The following is a 17698-nucleotide window of genomic DNA, read 5'->3' on the forward strand; positions in this document are numbered from 1 at the left end:
ATGCGACTCTTTAACTTGGGGTTGTGAGTTCAAGCCCCACGTTGGGTGCAGAGTTTACTTTAAAAAAAAAAAAAAAGAGAGAGAGATGTGGCAACTGAATGCAACATATAATCTGGATCAATCCAGGGTTTGCTTTGCTATGAAGGACATTATTAGGATAATTTTTTTTAAAATTACATAGGCTCCAAGCCCAATGCGGGGCCTGAACTCATGACCCTGATGGCAACAGTCCTGTGCTCTACCAAGTGAGTCAGCCAGGAGCCCCTATTATGAAGACAATTTTATAAAACTTAGAAAAGGTCTGCAGATCAGGCATTGTATCAATGTTAATCTCCTGATTTTGATAATCATACTGTGATTATGTAAGAACTGTCATTGCTTTTTAAAATACACACTGAGGTATGTAAAGGGTAAAGGGGCATCATATCTTACTCTCAAATGGTTAAAAAAAAGTACATACACATAGAAAAGGAGCTAGGGTAAAATGCTAACAGTTGAAGAACCTGGGTAAGAGAAGACTTTATACTATTCTCACAGCTTCTGTACGTATGAAATCATAAATAAAAATTATCATAATAAAAAATTTTAAAGGTATACAGGATACTGCACAGAGCAGGGCATGTAAATGTGCAATAAATTACAGTTTTCAGATATTTTAGACCTATTTTCAGGTGAAGAAGCAAGTTGAGAAGTGAAATAAATTGTGAAAGACCATAGCCAACTGGTGATCAGGTCGGCATTCGAACTCGGGTCTGTTCCGTAGCAGCACCTGTACTTTCTTTCTTTTTTTTTTAATAATGATTTTTTATTATATTATGTTAGTCACCATACAGTACATCCCCGTTTTTCGATGTAAGGCTCGATGATTCATTAGTTGTAGCACCTGTACTTTCACTAGAATGAGGAAAGCTGAAAACTTCATCTCTCCCACAGGGGTCTGGATGTCCTCTGTTTACGAGGAGAGGACGGCATTACATGAAGACTGGCTTCAAACTACTCTCCAAGTAGCTCCCTTGCCAGTTTCCTAGCAGAGAAGCCTCGGACTGGGGCTGGGACCTCAACCCCTCCAACCCGGCCCCCTGGTGCACGTTCTGTCTAGGGCGCACTGAACAAGCTAACAGACAGACAAGGTCACCGCCCGAAGGCTCTCCACTATGAGGCGGCACACTGTCTCGTCCTTCCTGGGTCTTTACTCACTGATCTGAAACCCTGTGCTCACCAATGGCAGTTCCAGGACGAGCAGATACCTCTCTTCTATGGGTCCTTCTCTACCTCCCCGTCACCCCATGGCCAAGCTTAAACACGGGAGGTAATTTTTAATTGACTTATTTTTCTGAATAGATAATACACATGGAACGAAAGTACGTGAAGGCTCCCTCGCCTGCCTCCTGGCTCCCCTCACCACTGACAGCCAGTGCTACCAGCTCAAAAATGCAATAGTTCTCCAAATTACTACAGTTAGCCAGATTGTATTATGATACTAAGCAAACCATTAACCTAGGATATTCCAAGTGATCACTGTAAAGGTAAATTCCCTATTTAGGCATTTAGAAAAATCCGGAAAATAACGTGTATAAATATGTTTTCAGCACATGGACACAACTGAGGGTCATGACTTTTTTCTTAAGTGAAAAACTCTTTGCACTGTGTATGACCACAATAGACGTCTCTGAATTATGGCTGCTAAGCATGGATTATGAGAGAGTGCTGGGAGCTCACCTGGTTCCTGTCGCGTGCATTCGTGTACCTGATCTTCTGAATGAAGTAGAATATGAGCCATGCTGAAGAAATAATCATCAGAACAATAAAGGATATTGACACGAAGACTAGAGAGCCACGGCTGAAGTTCTTTGGCGGCATTCGCGTTCCAACAGCTATTGTCATTTGTACAGAGATGTTTTTCTCCAGATAACTCAAAATATCCTTACCCCTCAATTCTGTAATCATGACAGCAATAATATCTCCAGTGCCTGTAATGTAAAATAAATATAGATGCTCAGGTGACCTTTAAAACTTACGGGAACATCACACATATGAAAATGCTACTCAGAAAAATAACTACAATTTCTGCCAATGGCAAGGGTCTGCAGATTCAAGTTTTCAAATGGAATGGATCTGCAGTTGGGTACGCTGGCACCAAGTGGGAACAAGAATCTGTGTGGAGTGCTGAAGACTCGGGCAAAGTGCAGAAGGATTGCAGTGCTAAGAGCCATGTTACCTTGTCTTACAACTCGATGTAAAAAACAGATTATTAAATCAGCCAAACGTGACAACAGACAGTAAAAAACACAGGATACAACAACATAATGTGATAAAATCACCGCAGGTCTTTACTGTAAAACCTTTTCCATTAAAACCCTCCTTGGAAAGTCCCAGCTCCTTAAGAAAAGGAGAACAGCGCTAGTATTTATGGTACAAAACACACTAGTATTTATAGTACAAAAAATTGGTACTTTCTGCACTACTCATTCTTAGAAATATCTGTGGAGCACCTGTTGTGCGCAGAACTAGTATAAGGAATAGAAAGACGTACAGGATCTGCAGCTTTCTATCACCGACATGACACACATCCACTAACAGAGCAGCAAAAGCCGAATGCCACGGTGGTAACCTTTAGTAAGAGCAGAGACTCCCTTTGGTCTTATATCTAGATGTGATGAGAGAAAGGTTCCTTTCTTGCTTACCCCCAGAACCTTCTGGAAATTATACCCTCCCTGAGACACGTCCAAGCGTCAACACCCTGGACTAGCTGGGCACCGAAACCCTTCCAGCTTCTAAGAGCTGTCCAGAGGTTCTGCCGCAGTCAGAAGCGACTGAGGGTAATTACCGGGAGGCTGAGCTGCTCTCGGAGTCATCCACTTCTTTCACTTATGTAATTTCCAGGAGGAGTAACACTGTCAAGGCAAGCTACGCTCTCTCCCGTGGAGCGTGAAATTACTATTCTTTTCCTCCTCCACAAAGGGAAGTCATTTCCCACTTCCCTCCCAGGGAAAAGGGCAGCCGTCCTACACCAATCGAGCTGCCGGCGACCCTCCTTCCTAAGCCCAGGCTGGTGGCAATGTGCAGCCGCCAGCACACTTCAAAGCCAAGACTACAACTCTGGGCGTCGGAGGAAGGAGAATAAACATTTCTATTTCAGGAAAGAGAAAATTAGAACTACTTATCCAAATCTGAGTAAGGTCTGCACATAAATGTAAGCCACCAAAGCCAAACGAAGAAACACCCCACAACTTGCCCTTTCAAAGGCTTCTTCAAAGAACAATGCTAGGTATTTGGTTTACATGTTTATCCTATTTAACTCAAAGAACTACCCTTGTTATCCCAGGCAGTCAAAAGGCCACAGGCAACTGAAAAGAAATTCAATAATTAAAAGTTTCATGAAGAATTTAACCCGGTGGAACATATAGACCTTTTGTATTATTCAAAATCGTGCCACTTTATCAGAAGAGCAGTTTATCAGATTGCCGGCCGAAAAACAAAAAGAAAACTGCAAAAGTAAAGCAAGCAACAAAGTGAACATCTAATTTATCCTTCTGAAATAAGAGTTCTGGTGAGTAGGTTAGAGACAAGCATCAAATAATGCTAAGCCATGTGAACTTCCCGTTTAGAAACCTCAGGCCTGTGCTTCTGCACTGCTGTCAGCAGGGAACGGCGTGCGGCGTCGGGTACGAGGCACGGCTATAAAGTAACTGAGACGGATCCCACAGCCGACACACGACAATCAGTCTCATTGCTTTATAATCGCACCAGGCACAAAGGGCTTTAGAAACCAGAGCTGAGGCTTCCTCTTGCAGACTCAAGCTGGGAGAGGAGCAGGGAAAGCTGCACAGGTAGCCAGGGCAACCGATCCACGCAATTTCACTCGCTCAAAGAACGCTAAGTGAACACCACCTAATTTCAACAGGAAAGCTGTTTGGGAAAAGAAATGTTTAATTATTTCAACCATCCATTCAACGATATTTATTGAGCACATACTATGATCAAAGTTCCCTGATGTTTACCTTTTTCCGTTTTTAAAGATTTTATTTTTAGGTGATCTCTACACCCAGTGTGGGGCTCGAACTCACAACCCCGAGATCAAGAGTCACACGCTCTACCGACTGAGCCGGCCAGGCGCTCCCCACCCTAACATTCACTTTTTAAAAACAGAAAATTAGCCTGCTGTGAAATAAGAGAAAACAGATATATTGGTCTGCCTCGGTTCCCGGCACAGAGCTCCTAAAACCCTTGGCAATTTCCTAAGTGATAAGAGCATTAGGAGCGTCTTTTCTTCTGATCTCTGGTTTTGGCTCCTGACGCGGAGATCCTAAATCCCTTGGAACTTCCTAGGTGACGGGAGTCTTTTGTTCTAACGAGATGACTCTCGGTGGGCCCTGAGGAGAAGCTTGGAACTTTCAGCCCATCATCTCCATCCTCTGGGGAGGGGAGAGGAGCTGGACACTGAGTTAATGACTGACCATGCCTATGTGATGAATTCTCTGTAAAACCCCCGAAGCGTGGGGTCTGGAAAACTTCTGGGTTGGTGAACCAGTGCAGGGGCTGGGAGGCTGGCAAGTCGGAAGGCCCCTTCCCACATGCCTTGCCCTGTGCATCTTCAGCTGGTCGTTCATCTGTATTTTCACTGTATCCTTTATAATGAACCAGTAAATGTGTTTCCTTGAGTTCTGTGAGCCATTCTAACAAAGGTTGGAACACTATGAGGGGCTTGTGGGAACCCTGATTTATAGCCAGCCGGTCAGAAGTACAGGTGACAGCCTGGGACTTTGGTTGGCTCTGAAGTGGGGCAGGGAGGGGGCAGCCTTGTGGGACTGCGCCACTAACCCGTGGGATCTGATGCGAACTCCAGGCAGAGAGGGTCAGAATCGAACTGAATTCTAGGACACTGAGCTGGTATGGCTGAGAACTGCTTCGTATAAGGGAAAGCGCCACATGTTTGGTGACCAAAAGTGTCACAGAAGCGTTTTGCGTGAATAGCACAGGAGACACACACGAGGGTTTTTCCCTTTATACTTGTTCTTGATTATGTGAAAACTGCATTTACCCTCAAAGAGCAAAGGAGAATCCAACTACAATTCAATTAAAAAAAAAAAGGCTAAACAAAGTAACGGATAAATAAAAGGTATAGCTATTAAAAAAAAAAAAGAGCGAAGGAGAATTTTTTTTTTTTTTTTAAAGTATGCTCCATGCCCAGCATGGAGCCCAGTGTGGAGTTTGAACTCACGAGCCTGAGCTGAGACCAAGAGTCAGATGTTTAACGGACTGAGCCAGCCAGGCAGTCTCATGAGGCTAGTAGAGAGGAGGAATCAGATTGCTAGCAGGACAGGGAAGGAGGCTAAAACACTGCTCCTCAAGCAAAATGAAGAAGAATTAGAGCAGGCAGTCAGAATACTCGTCAAGCCGCTAGGTTCTTAACCATTTCTGCCCATAAGTCACTTAGAGAATCTGAGGACAGGAGACCCCTCCTACAAGAAAAGCCCCCATTCTGCCAATTTCAGGAGACGTTCATGGATCTCCTCCCTCCCCACCCCTCAAGCTGATCGGGGCTCAAAGACCCTGATTGAAGGATGACTCTGACACTTGACTTTTAAAGATCTGGGAAACCCTGGCCCAGCTTCCAAGGGGGAGAGTAACACCAGACAAGGTGTGAGCTTCAGGATAAAAGTCGGGTTAGGTCAAATAGTGACTGATAAGAGTTAGAGACTTATTAGACTATAATGATGTAAGCTCTCAACGGGAGATGACAAAGATTTGGAACATCCACCACCAGTAACCCTAATGGTAAGCCCTTGGTCAACACTGCTAAAAAGTCACGGATATAGCCTCAGAATCCCACGCGTTTCAACACGCCCAGCAGCCAGGATTAATTTACCAGAGAAGACAAATCAGTAAAAATCCAAGTGCAGTCCCTGCTTTCACCTATTTTCTAAAACTCTCTCCACTTCTGTTCTTTAATGTGAATCTATGTTTCCACTGCTTAAGTCTGGCTACTTTATTAAACAATTCTGTTCTTTCTCCCCCACCCCCACCCTTAAAAAAAAATTCCTTCTCCTTTGGAGAATTTTCAAACCCCAGGACAGTTTCAAATCATGACATTTCCTCCTTCAATACTTCAGCATTATTTCCTAAGAACAAGGACACGATTCATTTTCACCTTCAAGACACTGAACTCTGATGCAGAACTGCTCAGACCCAATTCTGGAACTCCCTCATTCACTCCTCCCGACCATGCACGCACCTGCTGACCACCACAATCCCCCTGGCTTTCACGGGGATCTGTGCTTCAGCTCTGGGAGTCCTCCCAGGTGGCAGGTGCCAGAAATCCAGCAACCCAGCCCCGACCCACACACGGCCGTTCTTGCCCTCTCTTGGGACTGAATCTCAGGGCAAGCCCAGTTCAGCTGGGCAGCCAATACTTTCACCTTAGAAAGGCAGATCCAGGAAGGAAACGGATGAGCTGTCTGAGGCATCAGGCCACAAGTGGAGAGAGGTTCTTTTACCGTAAGCTGCTTTGCTTTTTTACTGTAAGCTTACCCATTTTTTTTTTTTTTAAAGAAAACAAAATCCCATTCAGCAGACATTTTATGCCTTAACGGATGAAAGTGTTTGTTCAAATCACCTGCCAAAAAGTTTTAGGGAATTTTCAAGGTCTTAGATAATTTTAGTCAATTTCCCATAAAAAGGTTCAGGGAGGTGCTGTATTCCCACATGACGCATCTACAGTGATGCTTTCGTAACTTCTGGTAGTTTACTACCTGTGGCATCCGAGCTATTCCTATAGAATTCATTTTATATATAAAACCCAACACTGCATACTTTAGGTGAAAGAATTAAAAATGCTTTCAGGTTCCTGCACGGCTGCTGCTGAGGGAGTAGGTGGGCATCACCCCGGGATTTTCTGTAACTCTCTCAGTCAAGCCACACAGATCAGCGGCGCCCACCGAGGCTGGGCCTCAGTGAGTCTGCTTGCAAACGGTCTGAGGCCCTCTCTTCACTCTCCCTTCCCCGGACTTCAGTCCTTCTCAAAGGTTTATCTGCAATACTCTCGCTTCTTCAAACCCAGGACTCGGTCTTCTCTTCTTTGACCTCCTTTAAGAACTCAAGGCGGGGGGGGGAGGGGGGAGAAGATATGCTACGTTCTTCTAGGAAATGAATGCAGCTTTAATTCTGACAGAGGTAGGTGACAGGTTATATCAATTACGACATCCTGCTGAGACCTGTCCATGTTTTTCTAAAGCCGAATCTGTCATGTCACTCTGTTCAAAGCCTCTGATATTTGCAACAACACGGATGGACCCAGAGGGCAGTGTGCTAAGCAAAAAAAGTCAGACTGAGAAAGACAAATACCATATGATTTCACTCATATGGAACCTAAAAAAACAAAACTAACGAGCAAACCAACAAAAACCAGACTCTTAACTATACAGGGGGCGGGGGTGGGGGATGGGCAAGATGGGTGAGATGGGTGAAAGGGAATGAGAGGTACAAGTTTGCAGAGATAAGATAAAGAAGCCACAGAGACGACAAGCACGGCATAGGGAAGACAGCCGCAATACTGTACCAACTCTGTACGGTGACGGATGACGACCGCGCTCGTGGTGAGCACTGAGTCAGGCACAGAATCTTCAGATCCCTATGTCGTACACCCAGATGACGCTGTGTGTCAATCATACTCAACAATAAATTTAAAAAAAGAAAAAAAAAGAAAAAGCCTTTATCCCTTATGTCAACTAAATAAAGTTCAAACTCCTTAACCTGACTTTCAAAGCATTTCGGGAGCCAAATGGCCTAAAGGTAACTGATGGTCATGTGACAGCAGACACTCTTGCCTAAACGAAGCTGTGGTCACTGTGATCTAAACAGTGGCTCACAAGGTCCAAGCAGAATGGAGGCTTCATGCCTGGAGGAGGGGAACCGGAAGAAAATGGACCTGAAAGCTTCAGCAAAATCAAAGGGCAGGAGGAGAGGAGGAGAGGGGAAGAAGCAGCGGTCAGAGAACAGGACACCGGACTGGAGACCAGAGATGTACCAATCCTGGGAGATACCCGAGGGTGGGTTTTAGGTCAGGTGTGCACTTTCCATGTGGGCTGGGAGGCTGGCTGGGACCACGGCAGGGCTGGGCGTGGGTAAGTAAGCCAGGAGTCACGGCCTCTGAGTGGCGTGGGGCAGGGAGCGTGTGGAGCACAAGAAGGAAGGCTGAAGTTCTGTCCCTGGGAAAGCAGCTGTACTGAATCAAGAAAACACTGGTCCCACGGCATCCGGGTGGTGCCCAGGGCTGCACAACGCTGATAAGCTTCTAACTGTACTGAAGTTGAACCAGACTGTCCTGCCATGAGGCTGACATTCAGGAGCTCAAGGCACCACGGAGGGACTCCAACACTTGATTAATTCCTGATAATACTCCATCCTCAACAACAGCTAGGGTCTACCAAACCCTCGTTCCTTCAGTCTCACACCAAAGGCTCAACACCCAGTGCTCCAATGTCAGTTTCTGCTCCTACACCATTTCCTGACTGTATGCACTCATCACATAATCGGTTTTTCCCACGTCGATAAAGAAAAGACGGTAGGAGCAAAGACCTGCACGGAAAAGAAAGCACTTTCTTCCTTCACCTAGAGGCAGAAACAAAGGGAGGGGGTAACGGGGAAGACAATCACCAGTCAGCAGAGCTCAGAGAATCTTTTAGTTGAGAGAGTTCTTAGGGGTCATCTTCAACATAAGACGAATAACTTCTGGCCGTTATAGGGGGCTAGTTCTATCCACAGGTAGTTTTAAGTATTAGAAAGGTCTTCCTTATAATTAAAATCTTGATTCCTAAATGCCCATTCATGGCTCTTGGTTCTCTTTGCTTGAGAAGCACCACCAAACAAACTATATTTCAATCATCAACCGTCACGTACATCATTACTCTATGTATCATGAAGGGAAAAAAATCCTGCCAATAAACTGTAATTTGCCCCCAAATATAAGAAACACCCCAACTTCAAGCTGAACGTCCCAGAACGGAGGAAAATTCCTCTTCCACGCGACAGTCCTTCATTCAGATGGTCAAAGACCTCTTCTCTGGTCTTTCACGTCGGGCTCCTCCACACTAACTACTCCTAGAGCCTCAAATCATTCATTTACAAATATTTTTAAAGAACCTAACACAGAAAAGCTGGAAGTATGGTATAGAAACCTCTCTTCCCCAAACCATTCAAGAGTAATAAGTTACTGGCACGATATGTCATCCCCTCCCAACATTCAGTGTGTGTTCTCCTACAAACAAAAACCATTTATAAACAGAGCACAACCGCTTGAACCAGGCAGTGAACACTGACGCATTACTGCTGCCTAATCTCAGAGTCCGTTCAAGCATCCCCAGTTTCCCAACAACGTCCTAGAGCAGATCCGGATCAGAGCTGCGCGTGCTGCATTCAGCCGTCACATCTCATGGCTCTGTCGGTCTGGAAAGTGTCTCAGACTCGTCCTGAAGTCCACGACCTTGACACCTGGGGAGATGACATACAGCCCAGGCCACTGGATGGATCCGGTGCTTCCTCGGGGCTAGATTCAGGTCACGCACTCTTGGCAGCAACACCAGAAGAAGCGAGGCTGTGTTCTTTCGGTGTGAGATAGCAGACCGCGCACAGTCAGGACACAGCCCCAAACTGCGCAAGTTCCCTCTGATTATGTGGTTTGCCAAAGGGACATTCTCCAGGCATTTCCACTGCGAAGTCACTCTTTCCCCTCTTTGTAATTAATAAGTATTCTGTGGGGAGGTACTTTGAGATTTGGTAAATACTCCATTTCTCATCAAGATTTCAATATACTCTTTTACTTTTTAGATTAGTATGAACTTGGAGGCGCCTGGGTGGCTCAGCTGGTTAAGCGCCTGCCTTCAGCTCAGGTCATGATCCCAGGGTCCTGGGGTTTGAGCCCCGCATCCAGCTCCCTGCTCAGCGGGGAGTCTGCTTCTCCCTCCCCCCTGCTCGTGTGCTCACTCTTTCTCTCTCTCTTAAAAAAAAAGAAAAGAGATTAGTATGAACTCATGTTTCCTATGTTATTTAATGGGCTAATAAAATCATTACTATCTTTATCCATTTTCATGCTCAAATTCCAAATGGTAAAAAACTCTTTACAGATTTTTTCCATCCTGTTCGCTTGTGGACATCAGTTTTTCAATGTCCTTATTAAAATAAAATGCTAGAAGTGAATACAACACATCCCTTATCACGAGCAGCATGAAGCTAACCTCTCCCTACATCTGAATATTACGTTCCCAAGGATACAGCCCAAGCTTTCAGTATGTTTTTTAAGTGCATGTAGGGATTACAGAATAGAAGGTCCCCACAGCTCCTCTGCTGGAACTGTTACTTAACCCAAGTCTCCACAAACTCTCGTTACTAATTTTTTGAACCCATGTGCAGGTTAACTTAACGAATACCTTCTTTTCATTGTTATGTATGTTCTAAGATCCACCGCGTTTCATGTCGTTTTCAAGTGAAGATACTCACGTTTATATTTTCTTACAAATTTTTGATAGAAGCATTTTAAATGGGAGGAGAGAGAAAGGCTAAGTATTGAGTGAGGCATTCTACTCAGAGGTGATATGCACTGAGCACCAGCACTCTAAAAGCCTACAGACCTGTTCATTTTGTTTAAGAACCTGTAAGTCTGAGAGCGCTCAGGGAACTCAACAAGAAAATGGATGGTGGGTGGTGGGAGCCAGGTTTCTCACGGGTGGAGTGGGAGTTTACAGGCAAGCAAACGGAGGAGGCTAGCATGATCCATGTGGTCACAGACTAGAACTGGAGACATGGGTATGGACTCACTCTTAGCTTAACAGATAGAGGGTTACGTACAGAAGTATTTACGCAAACGTGTACGTACAAGGGCTGGTATACACTCATGTATACCCTTGCACCGTCAGCGGAGAGGGCCCAGAAGCAACAAAACCACAACAGTAACAAGCACATCTAACGCCCAGAGCTTGGTTTCTAATGCCATTCTCCAATCAATGGGAACCAGGTTCCTGGGAGAAAACGGCCGATTCTCGAGCTGGGGCGGGAAGTACATACAAGATGAGCCTGGAACATCTCCGAGCACCAGAAAGGAAGAGAGTGCTCAAACACAAAACAAAAAACCCGATACCCATGGTAACGCGTGCATGTCTAAGGACCCGGAGCCACGTGCAAGTGCTCCCAACGGCCAAAGACCGAAGAGTCTGAGCAAGATCAATAAGCAGAGCTGCACCGTGTCCTAACACGAAGCACAGGATAACGGTCCACAAGTCCACACTGATAGAAATAAATGACTGAATAAAATAAGAAGCGGAGAAGAAACAAATCACCCACGCAGAGTGATTCCAAAGAAGTAATATTCCCTACTCCCAATGCGTGGGCTGTGCACAGTGCCTCCTTCTGGAGGGTACCATGTGGGGGAGAGCAATGAAGAGCTTCACAGTGAAGCCTGACAAACCCCGGCGAACAGCCAGGTGACAGCGATCACTCACGCTGATAGTGTGTAGCCTGTGATCTTCCTCTCAAAGCCCCACATCCTCAGTCTAATCACGAGAAAGACATCAGACAAATCCCAGCTGAAGGACATGCTGCGGAGTACCTGAGCGGGAATCCCCAGAACTGTCAGAAACAGGGGACACGGTCACAGAGACAAAGGAGACATAGGACCACCCCCCCCCCCCCCCCCCCCCGCCTGGATGGGATCCTGGCACAGAAAACGGACAATATGTAGAAACGAAGGAAATCTGAAGAAGGCCCAGACGCTAGTTAACGACAGTGTACCTGAGCTGACTGGGTCGTTGCTATCACGCAGGTACCGTACTGACGTAAGGGGTCAACAGGAGAAACTGCGTGCCTTCTTTGTACTGTTTTTACAATTTTTCTGTAAAGCCGTTCTAAAAAAAATACAGTTAAAAAAAAAAAGACATTACATAAAAGAGAATATCCTTTCATCTGGAAGAACGGAGGCTGGAAAACAAAGTCACAACACGTTCTAAAGTGCCGAAAGTGCTGTCAGCTCAGAATTGTGTCCGTGTCCCTGAAAAACGACGGCAGAAAAAAGACATTTTCAGACAGGTGAGTGACGCGAGAACTCACGCCCAGCCGATGTGCACTGGGAGAAGCGATGAAAAAGCCGACCCGGGTGGACAGGGAAAGGATAGCAGGTGGAACTGGGAACTAGCGGAGTTACCGACAACATGGGAAGGGCTGCCCTGTGGCTAAATCTACACGCCTATTGCCTTCCCTTCTTCATTCTGCCATTCCCACGACCCCCCCCCCCACCAACAAGGGACCCCTCTGCATTCCTCCTCGATAGGTACCATGGACCTGGAATGACAGTGGGTCTCAGGGGAGCAGAAAAGGCCTCTCGGGGCGAGTCTGTCTGCAGACTCTGGGGAAGGGCTGTATGTGGCTGCACACATGGACAGCCGTCACTGGCACTTTGTAGGCAGAGGCCTGGGAGGCCAGGTGTCATGCAACACAGAGGACAATCCTGCAGGACAGAGCATTCTCCTGCCTCCCCCGGCCCCCATGCTCCGACAAACCAAGTGCAGAGCGCTATGAGGCCTCCCCCACCAGGCAGTCAGCCAGGCCACACCACCTTCCCCAGCAGCCCTGCCCGTCAGCACCGGGACAGCTACCAAGGAAGACGTGTCCTCCATCCTGTCAACCAACAATGGACCTGGGTTCAAAGCCAGTATTCTAAACCTCTGCTGATCCTTATATTATTTTGGCTTCTTCCTCCCTTCTGCTGCTGGTGAGGGAAAGATAAGCACAGGGAAAATAAAAAGGCAAACTAAGTGGGGAGTTCAAGCAACCCACTCAGGAGACAGAGACCGCAAGGTCAGAGTGAGACAGGAAGGCGAGTGGACAGACTGTCTCAAGTCTCTGGCAGATGGACGGACTCTTCGCTTCTACTGCAATTAAGATTCAGAGACATAAAGGAAAACGTCAGAGCTTCTGGGAAGGTTTTTGAATAGAATCATCAGCAGTTATAAGCTGATAAAAAAAGTTTTTTTTATAAGCAATTTTTATTTTTAAAAAGCTATGACTTAAGTGTTTCCATTTTTTTGAAGTTTTTATTTTAATTCCAGTAAACATAGTGTTATATTAGTTTCAGGCATACAAAATTGTGATTCAAGAATTCCATACAACACCTGGTGCTCAACACAAGTGTCCTCTTTAATCCCCATCACCTGTTTCTCCCAGCCTCCACCCCTCCCCTCTGGTAACCATCAGCTTGTTCCTACAGTTAACAGTCTTGTGTCTTGGTTTGTCTCTTTTTCCACCTTCGCTCGTTTGTTTCTTAAATTCCATATATGAGTGAAATCATACAGTATTTGTCTTTCTCTGACTCGTTTTGCTTAGCAGTATACTCTCTAGTTCCATCCATGTTGTTGAAAATGGCAAGATTTCATCCTTTCTGAGGGCTAATATTCCAGTGTATACATACACACCACCTCTTCTTTATCCACTCATCAGTCAGTGGACACTTGGGCGGAACCCCTATCTTGGTTATTAGAAATAATCCTGCTATAAACATAGGGTGCATGTATCTCTTTATTTAGGGTTCTTGTAGTCTTTGGGTAAATACCTAGCAGTGCAATTGCTGGATCATAATGTCGCTCTATTTTTAAGTTTTTTGAGGAACCTCCATACTGTTGTCCAGAGTGGCTGCATCAGTTTGCAATCCCACCAAGAGGGCACGAGGGTTCCTCGTTCTCCAACATGCTCACCAACACCTTGTTTCTTGTGTTTCTGATTTTAGCCATTCTGACAGGTGTGAGGTGATACCTCATCACAGTTTTGGTTTGTATTTCGCTGATGATAAATGATGTTGAGCATCTTTTCATGTGTCTGTTGGCCATCTGGATGTCTTCTCTAGAGAAATGGCTGTTCAGGTCTTCTGCCCATTTTTAAATTGGACTATTTGTTTTTCAGGTGTTGAGTTTGATAAGTTCCTTATATATTTTGGATACTAAGCCTTTATTGGATATAGGATTTGCAAATATCTTCTCCCATTCCGTAGGCTGCCTTTTAGTTTTGTTGATTGTTTCCTTCTCTATGCAGAAGATTTTTACTTTGATGAAGTCCCAATAGTTTATTTTTGTTTTTGCTTCCCTTGCCTCAGGAGAAATATCTAGAAAAAAGTTGCTACAGCCGATGTCAAAGAGGTTCCTGTCTGTATCCTCTTCTAGGATTTTTATGGTTTTAGGTCTCACATTTAGGTCTTTTATATCTATTTTGAATTTATTTTTGTGTGTTGTATAGGAAAGTGGTCCACTTTGTTTCTTCTGCATGTTGCTGTCCAGTTTTCCCAACACTATTTGTTGAAGAGAATGTATTTTTCCCATTGGGTATTCTTCTCTGCTTTGTCAAAGATTAATTGATTGTATAGTTGTAGGTTTATTTCTGGGTTTTCTACTCTGTTCCATTAAGCATTTCAGTCTTAGATTTTTTTTTCTTTGATAATTCTGCATTTCCTGAAAAGTATATGGATCACATGGAAGATACAGGAGAAATATTTGCAACTCTGGCAAAGAGATACATACAATTTAAACTCTTATTTCCTGCCACAGCGGTGCAGTTAAACTGTAAGCTCCATCTTTTCTGAGATAATTAAATCCATATTCAATTACAACAACAAAAAAATTTAAACACTAAAAAAATAGTGTGACTCTTATTTATCTTCTTGATGGGTTTTTTTTAGGATAAAGATACTAGATTGATACTAAGTGGCCCAAATTACTGATATTTAAAGATATTTTGCAATATGTTTATGACTGATCTTTACTTGCTTTCATAAAGTGATTTTTTTATATTCACAAAGTGAATTTCCTATATTGTGCAAAGTGATATTTTTCTATTTATTGCTTGATAATAAATATAGAGCTATGTAAGTTTTTTTTTCTTTAAGAAAATATGATGGAATCAAGAAGGTAAAGGGCCATTCAACTAATTCTGTTCAATCAGCCAAAGGAACAGTAAGAAGCATCTGATACTGCTGATTGATACCAAGACTGAAAAGCAACATTATTGTTTGGTTGCATCTTTATCTAAATTACATTTTTCTACTAACAGTGGAAAGAATGCCCACAGATAAACCTATAAGAGATTTCCAGCTTGACAACGGTTTGACACAATCCAAGACCGGTCAACAGTGACAGTAAAGCCTATATAAATTTTTAAAGTCCAAGAAAATAAATCCTTAACTTTCAGACAAATGCACATTATTTTAAACTATCCGAGAGCCCATAACTTCCCTTTTATACTACCACACATCCGCTAACTACATTACAAAGAACTCATTCTGCTAACTAGAGGTAACAAATAAAACCACAAATTGAGCTGTCTTTCCTGTCAATGATGTCACGGACACGGCACTGGGAAAGATGTCCTTCAGGCACCAGATGAAGGGCATTCAGTAGAACAAACATGGGCGAGCTCTTGGAACATCGTTGACAAAGCAAGAAAACAAAATACTTAACAACGTGTAATTTTTAGGTCAGTTATAAACTATCCTTAAGTGGAAGGAAAGCTCAGTAAAACTAAATATCCTCATGAAATCATTTCGGTGCCGCACACACTTATTTTGCTCAAGGCATTCTGCCGACCACTGCAGAGAACAGAAAGACACACGCTTTCACACGAAGAAACCTGCAGTCCTTTTTCCCTCTGCCAGTTAAGTATGCAAGTAACAACATAACAGGAGAAAGGCAATACCGTCGGGGAGGCACGGCAAGGAGCTCTGGAGACCCCAGAGGTCCAGGATTGTAAATGCACTGAGGGTACATCCAGGTCTTTTTGGGTTTGTTTGGGGTTTTTTTTTTTTTTTGGACTCTTACCAATTCATATTAGTTCACATCGCAATGCACAGCAGAGAGAGGTGCAAATCGAAGGTTTCTTGCCTAAAATGAAGGGTGGGCAGAATTGACAGGCAAGCAGGGGATGGATGAGACATGGATCTTTGGGTCCACTCCTTGAGATTATGAGCTATAGGTTGGGGGCGTATCCAGTGACTGATGCAAGCGTCCTTGAGCATCCCGTGGACAACAGGGACAGAAGGGGATCTGGGGAGGGAGAGGGCAGCAGCAGCACATGAATGAGGCAGGACGGCAAGCGCTTCTTGTGCTGGAGTACAGCAGAGAGCTATGGCATGTCGTCAAGGACTGCTCTGCAGAGTAAAAGACGGAGGCCAGAGGAGGCTGGAGGTGACACGTGCGCTGAGCCAGTGCCGTCTGAGCTCCCCATCCCTACAGCCCATCAGGCCTCCATCTAGTGCCACTTGGCTGGGCTGAAACAGGACCTTCCTATAACCCCTGAATATGTACAGGAATTAAGCCAGGGGGCCAGCGTCCCAGGGTTCCCTGCTTCTAGGCTCTTCACACTGTGTGGGGCTTGCTTGGCCACCACTCGTTCCCTCCACACCCCCACCCAATGCTTCCGGCTGGGTTTGCCAAGCCCACACTTGGAGGGCGGAGAAACCAGGAACAACCTTCCAGCCACATAAGAGCCGCAGCCATCTACGGAGCAGAGCTGCTCAGCCGCCCAGTGTGCTGGCTGTGGCAGGTGTGTGACCCCGCACCCGCAGAGCCCCCAGCACAGTGCCGCAGCAGAAGAGGCAATCGAGTCAGGCGGCATCGGCCTCACCGGCCAAGAACAACACCCCCCACGTCTTTGAAAATCCTAAATGGTCACTGTGACTAATAACCAGTCCCTGCCTTGGGCACACAGCTGCTCTGAGGAGGAGGTCTCGAAGTTCAATGTACTATTTTCCCTGTCCACCCCTTCAGCCCAACCTTTCCCCCCGGAGCCCCGGATCTAAAATGGCTTTCACGTTGCTTTTTCCCACCTCTGAGCCTTCACCCCGGATGATTCTCCTGCCTAGAAGACTCTTCTCATCTTGTGAATTCCTGTTCAAACATCATCTCCTCAGGGCAGCCGTGTCTGACTCTGTGGAACTAGGTCTGCTTCATAAGGACTTCGCACAATTATCATTTCTGATTCAACGTTTCTCTTCTCCGCTTGATGATAACTCCACGAAAGCAGCTATCACGTGGGTCTTATTTACACCTGGAGACCTGACAGGAGCTCAAAAAATGTCTGTTCATGAACTAGCATATAGAACCCAAATCCCTCTGCTCGCTGTCACCCCACGCAGCCTCATTTCCTACCCTCACCCTCAGACTCCTGCCCCTCCAGGCAGGTCTCTGACTCAGCAGTCCCCCCACGGACAGGGTCTTCTCTGGTCCGGTCCTGACAACCATGTAGGGCCCAGCACAATGAAAGCCTCCTCTGTGAAGTCCTCTTTTTTTTTTTTTTTTTTTTTTTAAGATTTTATTTATTTATTTGACAGAGATAGTGACAGCCAGCGAGAGAGGGAACACAAGCAGGGGGAGTGGGAGAGGAAGAAGCAGGCTCATAGCAGAGGAGCCTGATGTGGGGCTCGATCCCATAACGCCAGGATCACGCCCTGAGCCGAAGGCAGACGCTTAACCGCTGTGCCACCCAGGCGCCCCTCTGTGAAGTCCTCTTATGGGTCCCTTCCAACCTCAACAGTCAGGAACTCGTCCTTGGTAATACTGAGGCCTGCCCTGCTAAGTCAGCATTCAGTGGGCCCCATTCACGTCACGCACATTTGTCTCCCTACTGGAGTAAATGTCCCCGAGGGACATGCACTCGCGTACACCTCTGTACA

General features: G+C 45.4%; 1 protein-coding gene across 1 annotated transcript in view; it reads right to left on the reverse strand.

Moving 5' to 3' along the window:
• The window catches only part of RNF130 (ring finger protein 130), a 132277-nt gene that overhangs the window by 74274 nt on the left and 40305 nt on the right, over window positions 1-17698 (reverse strand). The window contains exon 3 of the mRNA XM_040622636.1: window positions 1720-1970. Coding sequence (XP_040478570.1) covers window positions 1720-1970 — 251 coding nt within the window. The remainder of the gene's footprint in view (window positions 1-1719; window positions 1971-17698) is intronic.

Source organism: Ursus maritimus, unplaced genomic scaffold (genome assembly GCF_017311325.1).
Source record: "Ursus maritimus isolate PB19 unplaced genomic scaffold, ASM1731132v1 scaffold_5, whole genome shotgun sequence".
Classification (NCBI taxonomy): Eukaryota; Metazoa; Chordata; class Mammalia; order Carnivora; family Ursidae; genus Ursus; species Ursus maritimus.